Source organism: Stegostoma tigrinum, chromosome 40 (assembly GCF_030684315.1).
Source record: "Stegostoma tigrinum isolate sSteTig4 chromosome 40, sSteTig4.hap1, whole genome shotgun sequence".
NCBI lineage: Eukaryota > Metazoa > Chordata > Chondrichthyes > Orectolobiformes > Stegostomatidae > Stegostoma > Stegostoma tigrinum.
This window is the reverse complement of record NC_081393.1, coordinates 7,875,459-7,888,204: the sequence shown is the minus strand read 5'-3', so window position 1 is coordinate 7,888,204 and position 12,746 is coordinate 7,875,459. Positions and strand designations below refer to the sequence as shown.

General features: G+C 42.1%; 1 protein-coding gene across 5 annotated transcripts in view; it reads right to left on the bottom strand.

Moving 5' to 3' along the window:
- The window catches only part of LOC125448094 (netrin receptor UNC5D-like), a 487,552-nt gene that overhangs the window by 40,231 nt on the left and 434,575 nt on the right, over nt 1-12,746 (bottom strand). For all 5 annotated transcript variants that reach the window (XM_048523119.2, XM_048523121.2, XM_048523123.2 and 2 more), the window contains one exon: nt 5,376-5,544. In XM_048523119.2, the coding sequence (XP_048379076.2) occupies nt 5,376-5,544 (169 nt within the window). The remainder of the gene's footprint in view (nt 1-5,375; nt 5,545-12,746) is intronic.

Sequence of the window (12,746 nt, the reverse complement as noted above, 5' to 3'; positions counted from 1 at the left end):
TCAGATAAATAAGTCTTCCTTTTTCTTTCGTTTTCTTCTCTTGGCGGGGCCACAAGAAAACACGAGAGAAGTGATGTCCATTTGGCCCACTGATATTTTCTATGCACCCTAACCTGCCACCAGAGAAAAGTACTTAAATTCTACCACGTTGCTGCAGAAAATTCAATTATTTGCACATCCCCATATTCAAACCACTGAACTCTTGCCCAAGACAAATAGTCTAGCAGTTATACACATCACTGTTCTGCCATTCTCGCATTCTGATTACTTAACCTAAATTATCAACATCCCTTCTCCCACAGTACCCCAAACCCCTCCCCAAAACTATTGCATAAATGCTACCTAATCCACACTTCACTTCAGCTCTGTTGATGAGTCATCTAGACTCGAAATGTTAGCTTGCTTTCTCCCCATGGATGCCGCCTGACCCACTAAGATCTCCAGCAGTTTTTGTTTTCAGCACCATTCTCTCATCACGGCACAGTGATTCACATTCTGGGAGCATGTTCAACTTTGGGCAAATGTATTCTTGTCATCCTCTCCGACACTTGGCACCTTTTTTAAGGTGTCAAGCAAGAGGTGGCTTGTTTATTTTAAACCTGTGTCCTTCAAGTCTGTACCCATGGGCTGAATTAAGTGTAGTTTACTGAAGTTATCACTATTTCCTCAGCTCTTGTGGTGGCTGCATAAAGCTGTATATCTTCTTTTGAAAACAAGTTAGCCGTGCTTCAGTTTAACATTTTTCCTGGTGAGCATCATTGCGGACAGTAGAACTGCTTCTGTGCTGTTGGGAGGGCAGCAGACACACGATGTTATTTTAATCATGCCTCACTGTTGGCCAGTTTAATGGATGTACATTATTTTTAAAACAACCTGTTCCGATGTGTAATGACACAATTTCTGGAGCAGATGGGACTCGAACCTGGCCCAGAGGTAGGGACACCATCACTGTTTCACCAGATCCTCGGTTTTATGGATGTAAACAGGCTCTTCTGTTGGTGAATGAAAGGCATTTTCTCCAAAGCCCAGCTGAGAGGGCAGTTGGCAACTGTTCAGTTCCGGTCAGTATTCCAGGCAATTTTTGTTTTCCATCTGTGCTGAAAACCAAGGTTCCTGTGCTTCAGCGACTTCCAGAGAGGGCACATAGAGTCATAGAAATATCCAGCACAGAAACAGGCCCTTCGGTCCAACTTGTCCGTGCTGACCGGGCTCCCTGAACTGAGTTAGTCCCATTTGCCTGCATTTGGCCCATATCCCTCTGAACGTTTCCTATCCATGTATCTGTCAAGATGTCTTATCACTTTCTCCAATGGAACAATGGATCCAGTCCAAAGTATCTGATGGCTCATCTTAAGAAAGTGAAATCCCCAAGGCACTTCAGAGAAATGTTTTCACTAAGTGTTGTGTATTTCTTCATATTATCCACTTGCCTACATAATCTGTTATAGGGAAAGCACATCAAAGAAATAAGTTTCCCAATATCTTTCCATGTTTACATTGAGGCAAAAACACCCTTATGCATGGAAACAGGTTCTAGCTATGAGATGATGAGTTGGTTCGAACTGGCATCAGACTAATCTATTCATTTCTGAGACATCTATTTCTCAAATGTTTCTAAATTTGAATGGAAAGCAAGAACTCCCTCACACTATATCATGATAAACTGCAGTTCTGCTCCTCCTGTGTTCACATTCATTGTTTTTAAATCTGTTTCTGATGCTGTCTCCTACTCTGAGTTGTTCATCATCAAGACAACATTTAAGTGCCAGGCGTTCAGGGTTATGCAGCAAAGATGGCCAGATGTCACAGCATTCCGTCCAACACCAATATGTCCCTTCTAAAGTCCGATTCCCAGAAGTGAACATCCAACTCCAAGTGTGTTCTTTCGGGGGCTTTTACAGTTGTAGTGAAATGTCCACTGTCCACGTGCCTCCATGTTGAGTTTTCCTTACTTAATTTCTTTGATTGCCCTGCCGTGCCTCAATAAATGCTTGCAAAATCCAATTTGTAAAGACATACTCAACTTTTTCTGATAACTGGCTATTTATTTTTAGGCAGCGCTATCAATTTAAGTACTCTTTATTAAAATTACTATTCAATGTGAGGTGCTACATTTTGGTAGGGCAAATCAGGGCAGGTAATGGTAAGGTCCTGGGAACTGCTGCTGAACAAAGAGACCTTGAAGTGTAGGTTCAGGGATAATGGGAACTGCAGATGCTGGAGTATCCAAGATGATACAATGTGAGGCTGGATGAACACAGCAGGCCAAGCAGCATCTCAGGAGCACAAAAGCTGACGTTTCGGGCCTAGACCCTTCATCAGAGAGGGGGGGATGGGGTGAGGGTTCTGGAATAAATAGGGAGAGAGGGGGAGGCGGACCGAAAATGGAGAGAAAAGAAGATAGGTGGAGAGGGTATAGGTGGGGAGGTAGGGAGGGGATAGGTCAGTCCAGGGAAGACGGACAGGTCGAGGAGGTGGGATGAGGTTAGTAGGTGGATGGGGGTGTGGCTTAGGGTGGGAGGAAGGGATGGGTGAGAGGAAGAACAGGTTAGGGAGGCAGAGTCAGTTCGCAACAAACAACTGCACCTCCCAGTCGCAAACCATTTCCACTCCCCCTCCCATTCTTCAGATGACATGTCCATCATGGGCCTCCTGCAGTGCCACAATGATGCCACCCGAAGGTTGCAGGAACAGCAACTCATATTCCGCCTGGAAACCCTGCAGCCCAATGGTATCAATGTGGACTTCACCAGTTTAAAAATCTCCCCTTCCCCCACCGCATCCCTAAACCAGCCCAGTTCGTCCCCTCCCCCCACTGCACCACACAACCAGCCCAGCTCTTCCCCTCCACCCACTGCATCCCAAAACCAGTCCAACCTGTCTCTGCCTCCCTAACCTGTTCTTCCTCTCACCCATCCCTTCCTCCCACCCTAAGCCACACCCCCATCCACCTACTAACCTCATCCCACCTCCTCGACCTGTCCGTCTTCCCTGGACTGACCTATCCCCTCCCTACCTCCCCACCTATACCCTCTCCACCTATCTTCTTTACTCTCCATTTTCGGTCCGCCTCCCCTCTCTCCCTATTTATTCCAGAACCCTCACCCCACCCCCCCCTCTCTGATGAAGGGTCTAGGCCCGAAACGTCAGCTTTTGTGCTCCTGAGATGCTGCTTGGCCTGCTGTGTTCATCCAGCCTCTCATTGTATCATCTTGAAATGTAGGTTCACAGTTCCTTGAAAGTCAAGTCATAGGATCATGAAGAAGTCACTTATTAGTCAGTACATTGATTATAGGAGTTGTGAGGTCATGGTCTGGCTGTATAGGGCATTGGTGAGGCCACTTTTGGAATATTGCCTTCAATTCTGGTCTCCCAGCTATAGGAAAGATGTACTGAAACTTGAAAGGCATCAGAAAAGATATACAAGGATGTTGTCAGAGTTGGAGTGTTGGAGCTTTAGTATGAAGCTGAACAGGCCGACACTATTTACCCTGGAATTTCTGAAGTTGAAGGATGGTCTTATAGAAACTTATAAAATCATGAGGGGCATGGTTAGGATGGACAGTCAAAGTCCTTTCCCCTGGAAGGGGGAGTCCAAAACTAAAGGGCATAGGTTTAACGTGAGAGGGGCAAGATTTAAAAGGGGCCTAAGGGGCAACTTTTCACACAAAGGGTGGTGCATATATGGAATGAGCTGTCAGAGGAAGTAGTGGAGGCTGGTACAATTACAACATTTAAAAGGCATCTAGATGGGTAGATGAAATGGAAGGATTTAGAGGGACATGTGCCAAATGCTGGGAAATAAGACTTGGTTAGTGTGGGATATCAGGTTGGTGTGGTTGAGTTGGACCAAAGGGTCTGTTTCAATGTTGTCTATTTCTATGACTGTGCTGTTCTGCCGAACAAAATGCAGGCAAAGACAACAAAATGCTGGAGTACATCAGCAGGGCTAGCAACATCCGGGGAGAAAGAAACAGAATTAATGTTCTGAATCCAGTATGACTTCTTCAGGACTGCATACACCTGTGTTCAGGTCACAGTATGGAGGAAGCTGACTTTGCAAAATCACATAGATTACTGCATTGGCAAATATAAACGTACAACAACATTCCGCCATCCCCAAACCATTTATTAGGTTCATTCATGGGATGACAGCGTCGTGGTCAGGCAGCATTTATTGTCTGGAGGGCAGCTAATTGTTAACTACATTGTTGTGGGTCTGGAATCATAGGTAGGCCAGATCAGGTAAGGATGGCCGTTTCTTTCCCCAAAGGACATCAGTGAGCCAGACGGGCGTTTCACGACAATCAGTTCATGGTCATCAATAGACTCTTAATTCCCCAGATTTTTATTTGGAATTCAAATTCCACCACATGCTATGGCAAGATTCAGGCCACGGTTTCCAGAACATTATCTGGGTCTCTGGATTAACAGTCCAGCGATAATATCATGCCTCCCCGTGGATTGGGCTGGGCTTTCAGCAGAGATAGAACTGCAGTGAACGATACACAAATAGATACTGAGACAAAGAGATTTCAATACAGAAAAATGGATGAAAGCACAACACAGGATATACACACAACATGCCAAATATACTTGCAAGTGTGCCTGTAACATAACACCACACACATATATAAGATTATATTCACACAGGATGGTTAAGTCCTTGAGAAACCTCAAAGTTTAAAAACTTTGGATGTGCATATGATAGAAGCACAACTAATTTGCATAAGAAAGGGTAATTCAATTTGTTTTAACCGAATACAGTTAAAATTTCTCTGCTTCAACTTAACATTTGTGATGCATCGTTCAATCCAATTTTCCAAATCATTGAAAGTATTCTTCAGTTGCTGCTGAGTAATTTCATGAACACCAATACAGCATTAACATTAAAATAACTATGAAACATGCTGTCCAAAATCTGCTTTCATCCCACATACATTTTGCAGCACATCCCTTCATTCAACACACATACCAGCAAATTGTACACACAAACAAAATAATACAACCCTTGTTTATCTTTTTCTTGTATATGTCAGACAGTCCTCATCAAATCACTTCAGATCACCAAACCTTTCAATCTCTCACTCTTTAAGTGATGCACTGTATCTGACCTGAGGTTCAACAATAAATCTATTTTCCGCCATATCACACAGAGATTCATTGGAGGCCCATGCTGGTTATGTCGAGATGTGTTGGCAGCATGATGATCCCCCACCATCATGCCACAGGAACAGTTAAGGCAGCAGGGATAATTTTTTTTTGAAAACCTATTTCAGTAACTCTGCTGGAGCTGTGCTGGAGGGACCCAGAAAATGAATGCAAATATGCAAATCTGGCCATTGCATGCAATCAATAAGTTGATCCAAACTTACCTCCCACTTTCCTGTCAGTGTCTGTCTCTTCAGCTTTATGCTCCAGTGCTCTGAACAGACCATTGCGCAGTGAGGAATAGTCAGAGCAATGGGGCTGGACAAGGCCAGACCTGGTGGCCCACAGGTCACCTCGGGACTCAAGATTACCTCGGCTCCTTCTGGCTGCAGGCTTGAAAGAGAAAAGAGACAAACGAAATCGCAAGTATAACATTGATTTACCAACGTCTGGTTTAAAGTTAACCAGAACACTGCAGAGCAGCAGTAGGACTATATTACAAGAAGAAGTCTGTAAAAACAGTGTGACAATTAACTCGTCTGCACAGAATATATTCCTGCTATATTAGCACACACGTTTACTGATCTGTTCCACTAAGATAAAGACTTGATAATATCATAGACAAACGGAGATTTGATGAATGTTTTAAATATTTGGACTTACAGGTTTCTGCTACCAGTTGAGGACATCAATGTTACCGTGTGCAGTTGGTAGACAGGTCACTGAGTAAAATTCTCCAGTTGCTATCTATCTGATAACAACAGAGCTCCTTGAAGGAGTATGAAAAGTTCATCTCATGACACAGAATTTGAAGAGGTTTCAAAAAGAGAGCTGTGACTTATAAATTAAACATTGCCCTCTCTCGAAGCTTGACTGAGCTCTCTGCAGAGCTGCTGATGTAATATTCTGGATCTCCTCCGTAACTAAAGTATTAAACCCAATGAAAAACAGGCATCAACACTACTTTCTCTGTTGCTCATGGCAATTTAGCCTCTGTTGCCACTTACTCTGGTGCACACGCCTCAGGCTAAATGATGCTCCCAATGTGTGTCCAACTCACGCCTCCTCCAATCACAGGCTGCATGTCTATTATGAATGTTGGAGAGAAACAGCCTCTGACGTGAATAGCACCTCCTCACAGACTCTCGGATTTTTAATTCCTGCATTTGGAAGCGCAGCCATGGGCCAGTTAGGCCTCTTTGAGGGACATCTGTCGAATAAGCCTGACTGAGGTTAAGTGGAGTGAGCGGGGATTTGAACCAACAACCTTCCAATTTAGGAATGAAGAAAACTATGAGCTGAACAAAACTTGGACATTAAACCAGGAGGCCCAGATGATGACTCATTGACTTTAAGTGTCAATGAGCCATGTCAATCCAATTTCCCTGAGTGACTTGCTCGTCCAATTTAACTTTTATGTGTCTGTATCTGTTTGGAACGTTGCTATCACTGTTACCACACAGGTTGATAATACCTGATTCCAAACATTGTGAGTCATTTCATATCAGTACATGAATTTTAACTTTATACATAAACAGGCTTAGGTTAACAGTACAAAAACCAAAATTGCTGGAAAAACTCAGCAAAAAAGTCAGAGTTAATATTTGGGGTCCAGTGGCCGTTCTTTAGTTCTGTAATTCAGTCTGGCAGTTTCTGTTTTGTTTCTATTTCCAGCATCCACGGTCCTTTCACTTCTTTTTTAATTAAGAGAAATCTAAAATAAAGATCAGCACCAAAAATCACACCGTAGTTCTCACATTCCCTTCCACTTCAACTATGCTATTAATTGCAAAGAGGGAAGTATCGTTGACTGTTTCAGAACTGTAGAAAATGCACTGATCAAATTCTCTCATGGAACATAATGAAGAGTTTGTTTCTGATAATGTCTCAAATCCAAGGATATGACCTGGAGCAGGACCATCTGTACAAAGCCAAAGGCATCACACTGTGGTCAAAATTCAGGAAAGGTTGTAATTTGTAACAAGACAGGGAGCTATGCTTGCAATGCAAAGTGCATGAGATTTCTCTCTGCTTGGGAAAGGAAAAAATAGCAAATGTGTACCCCTGTGGCAGCCTGACTAACGTCCCACGAATTGGAATACGAATGAGCATAGCCAGAAGAGCCATCTATCTTTAGACACCAGAGTTGACTTGGGACGCAGAAACATTTGATGACACTGTACTGTTGCCATCAAGCCCTGAAGCTATCAAACCCAGTGCTGAACTTTCATTTTCTGCTTTGTGTTTAATGTTCCAAACAATTGTTTTGCAAATAGACTGAGACCAATATGATTGAAAGGTACTTCGACTTTCTCCAGAAGCAGGCAATGGAATATCAGAGACAAAGAATGCATTGTGTATACATTGCCCAGTCCCAGTTAGACACAGGGTCACCCTGAGGAAGAAAGTGACATCTTGCCTGTAAGGGACCCCTTTATTTATATCTCTCATTCACAGACATAACCAATAGTCTTTCTTCAAAAAAAGGCCACTAAATTTCTAGAGGTTCGAAGCATCAAGGCATATGGAGGGCAATGCAGCTTAGAAATCAAAGAATCAATTCAAATTTACATCATGGAAGGAGGCCACTTGGCCCATCATGTGTTTGTGCTGGGAATAAGCAGCCACCCTGCTGAATCCCACTTTCTCACTCTTGCTTTGTAGCTTTGTAGATGATGGCACTTTACCAACTGTCTTTTGCAGTTTGAATTCTTGTGCTTATATTATGCTTTTAGGCAGTGAGTGCCTCCCTCTGTGAAAGCAATCTCCCCTTGAATTCCATCTAATCCTCGTAGCTTTTATTATAAACCTATTCCCCCAGCTATTCTCCCTCAACGGCCTTTCTATCCCCTCGATGTATATTGCTCAGCATTTCAGTAACCTTCAAAATATGACCTCAGTGAGCAACAGGACAAACAGCACATTCTGGAGTACAATTTAATGATTGAGAAACAAACAGGGAATGCTTCAGACAGAGATAACAAAGTGTGGAGCTGGATGAACACAGCAGGCCATGCAGCTGCTTTGGCTTGCTGTGTTCATCCAGCACCACACTTTTTTATCTCAGATTTTCCAGCATCTTGCAGTTCCCATTATCTCGAATGGTTCAGACAGAGGTGAATCAGAGTTGGGAAATGAAATGTCTGGTCTGGTGCAGCAACAGACCTGAACAGACAGGAGAAAGTTTGGAGTAAAACAAAGAAGAAATGACAAAGAAAAAATAAATAACTAAGCAAAAAGTTAGAATTGGAACTTTAAAAATCAACTCAATGAATTCACAAGCTCAAGGAATAAAATTCCACAGATCTGGGCAGCAGTGATTAATATTGTTAAGTTTCAAGTTAGTAATAACATACATATACTGATAATTGTAAAGTTACCTCCTGTTAATGAATTTAATGGTAAGTTAATGTGGAACTTAAGCAACTTCACGAAAATAAACAAAGAACATCCACAGTCCAAAGATGTGCAGGTTAGTTGGATTGACCATACCAAATTGCCTAGTGTCCAGGGGTGTGCAAGCAGGGTGAGTTAGACATGGGAAATGCAGGGATATGATAGGAACTGGGATGGGGGGAGGAGGGAGTCTGGGTGGAATAGCCTTCATACTGGCAGTGTGGACTCGATTGTCAAAATGGCCTGCTTCCACATTGTTGGGATTCTATGAACTGCAGATGCTAGAAATCTGAAATGAAAACAGAAGTTTCTGGAGAAGCTCAGCACATCTGGCAGCATCTGTGAAGAGAGAAATGGAATCAATGTTTTGAGTCTGAAGGGTTCTGAAGAAGGGTCACTAGACTTGAAATGTCAACTCTGCTAAGTCTCTGCTGCCAGACCTGCTGAGTTTCTCCAAAACTTTCTGTTTCAACTTCATGAAAACCTTGGGAAAGCCACCTATGATGCTGCATTTATGAAACTAGTGAAGGAGTGGTTGAAATTATCCAGCACAGTAATGATGATTTATAATTCACTGGCTTTTAGAGTTCAAAAAAACATGAAGTGATCTTATTGAAACACTGAGAGTCCTGAAGGTGCTTAACAGGATAGATGCTGTCAGAGAAAGTATGCTTCTGAGGAGCTTAAAGTTCAAATGATGTTGCCTCTATCCATTCTGATGGAGTCACAACCTGTGAGTGGAGTCAGGAAATTCCATTCCAGCTTCCACTTGGAGCAAATGGATATGTATCAACTTCACAAGGTCTTATCAATTATGTTTGACTGAATGTTGTTGAACTTACTGCCATCGTGCAATAAATCGTATCATCCAAGAACAGTGCCTCTTCTGCAGAGATGCTATGGTGGTCTGTTCTTTTCAATTAATCGCTAGATAGGCCCAAGACTAAGCAAAAGTGAAGGAGGACTGGTTGTTGACAATGACCTCAGGCAACCCTTACTTGGGTTTCCACACACTGGGAGAGGTGGCAAATCCCAAAATGTACCAGGAATGGTCATCTGGGATAATACCACCAACGCTGAGATCACGTTTCCTCGATGGAGAAACTGAACAAGCAGGTATAAAGATAAGGAGTCAGCAATTTAGATGGAGATGAGGATGAAGAAAGCCATTTGTCTCTGGAGTTTCTATCCGAGACCCTCATGGAGGCTGGGTCATTGATCATTCTCAAGGGTCATTTCATCAGTTCTTTGTTCCACAAGTGAGTTAAAGGGTATGAGAAAGTGGGCTAGTTGGGGGAGTGGAGTTCGGGGAATGTTACCAGCAGAAAAGTAGTGGGTGGGTCAAAATCAGATAAGCGGTAGAAAGGCTATTTCCAGGAGAGATACAACATGTTTATAGAGAGATGTTGATAGGCTAAGAAAGTGGGCAATACATTAGCAAAAGGACTATGTGATGATGCTGTCACTTTAAAATGGTTATTTTGTCCTGCGATGACAGAGTACCGAAGCGTCTAATGGAGTCAGCCTCAGTCAATAATTTAAAAGGCCTTTAGGTTTTTTTTAGAAACAGCTGTTACAATGGAAGGGGAGTGGCCAGTTCTCCCAGATCAGGCTTTCTAGCTTTTTCAGCTGTAGCAGTTGGAAGTTGCTTGGGTCCCAAAATGGTTGCAAGCTTCAGTAAATGATTCCAAACTGTAACTTTCTCTGAACTCTCTCCTGATGTTGTTCCCTCCTGGATTGGGAAACTGCACATAAGAATCTGTGTCTGAATTTTGCTTTCTGCCAAGGGGTGTGTTTATGGGATGTTACTATATGGAACAGTTCATTAGTAATAGGTACTGTATCTATTATTTGGTTAATTTTTCCACTAGTAAGTTATTTGAAATCCCTCTTTCTCCTGTTTGTATTTTAACTACAGTGTTCAAACAAATTGTGTTTTGCTTAACGTTGATTGGTTTGACCAGGTACAACACATCTGGAGTGCCCACTTCACATCTACGTTTAAGAAAAAGTTAGGGTCTAGGTTATCTTCTTAAAATATTTTGAGGGGGTCTGGATTGGTTTATATCAAGTATAATGTGGGAAAATATGAAGTTAGACGATTTGTAAGGGAGAACAAAAGAACAGAGGATTATTTATAAGGAGAAAAAAAACTGCAGAAATCTGCAAGACAAAGGGACATGTGGGTACGTGTGCATGAAACATAGAACGTTTGCGCATAGGCACAGCGTGTAATCAGGAAGGTTAATAGAATTTTGGCCCTTATTTCAAGGGGTTTGGATTATAAGAGTACGGAAATCTTAATGTAATTTTCCAAGGAGTCTAGTGAGACCACATCTGGAGTACTATGAGAAGTTTTGGCCCTCTTATTTAAGGAAAGCTATTATTTCATTGAAGGAAGCTCAGAGTAGGTTCACTACGATGATTCCCGGTATGGACGGATTGTCTCAAGAGCAAAGGTTAACCAGGTTAGGCCTGTACTCACTGGAGTTTAGAACAATGAGAAGTTATCTCACTGAAACATATAGAGTTCTTAAGGGGCTTGACAGAGTAAATGTTGAGAGGATGTTACCCCTCATGGGAGAGAGTCTGGGACTAGAAAGCATAGTCTCAGAATTAGAGGGCACCAATTTAGGACTGAGGTGAGGATGAGAGTTTTTGGAACTCTTTGCCACAAAAGAGCTCTGGGGGATAAAGTTGATGTGTATATTTAAGACGGAGAGACATAGCTTCTTCACTGGCGAGAAATAAAGGATTCCAGGGAAAATGCAAGAAAGTGGACAGCAGGACTATCATATCAGCCCTGAGCGTATGGAATAGTCCACAAGGCTTGAGGGGTCAAATGGTCTACTCCTATTTGTTAGGGTTTAAAGGCCTTAGCTGCAGCAGGTTCTGGGGCACCATAGCCTACTCCTGCTTATAATTTTAATGTTCTCTTCTGAGCAAGAGTTTGCACTTATACAAACATGTGCATTGTTTCGATATGGTTTGGTTTTTGACAAAATCTGTCTTTTTTTTGCTGAACAGCAGGTCAGTGCAGAATGAACAGCAGATGGTATGAAAAATCTGTAAATGCTTTGAAAATGCATTCAATTGAATGATCATGCTTGAGCCTCAGGAACTGCTGCAAATGCTGGTTTTTGCTATTCGGTGCCTCTTAAATACATTGAAGTTGCTACAGAAATGAAAGTCGTTATTCTTGCAATTCGATAAATGCTAATTCCATACAATTTTGCTAAATGGTTGCAGATGTGTGTGTTTAACTTGAGAAAGAGATTCAAATAATTTGCTGAAAATTGAAGGCAGCAAAAAGGAAAACATTGAATTGTGTCTGATATGTCTCAAAATGTTATCAGTTATATAATAGCACTGTAGTTATATTCCTGGAATAGTAGAAATCTGGAGGCTCTGCGTAAAGATAGTGACCATAAAATGAGTGGGTTGTGGTAAAAGTCATCTGCTCCACTGATGATCAATCAGGAAGGAAATTTGCTGTTATCACAGTCTAGCCTATACGTGACTCCAAACCCATGGCAATGTGGTTGACTCTTAAATGCACTCTGAAATGGCCCTGCAGCCTCTGTTGCATTCATGAAATGTCTCACATGCAACCTCTTTAAGACAATTAAGGATGTGCAATAAATGTTGATCCTATCAGCGATACCCACATTCTGTGAAGAAACAAATGAATATTGGCTGCTGAGAAAGGGATTTCACTTAATAAACAAAGAAATTACACTTGGCCATTTGACATCATGGAGGTGACTGCTAGGTCTCCAAGAAGCTGTCGCAATTTAATTTACTTTGTAGTTTAAATTCATTCAATATGGACTACAGTGGTTCAAGGAGGCAGCTCATCATCACCTTCTCAAGGACAGCTAGAGGCAATCAATAAATGCTGGCCAGCCAGCGATACCCACATCCTAAGGGTGAATAAAACAAAAGTCCACAATAGTAAAAATAGTTTTAAAATACCTCGGATCAGTGTAAGATCCCATCTGGTTCACTATCATCTTTTAAGGGCAGAAAACTGTTGTCCTTGCCAGGTCCAATCTATCTGTGACTCCACACCCACAGTAATGGTTAACTCTTAACTGTACTTAAGGGAAAATAGGCTGAGCAACAAATACATGCCTTTGCAGGGATGCTTGTACACCATGAAAGAATAATGAATATAACTACATTTATCCGACAATAAA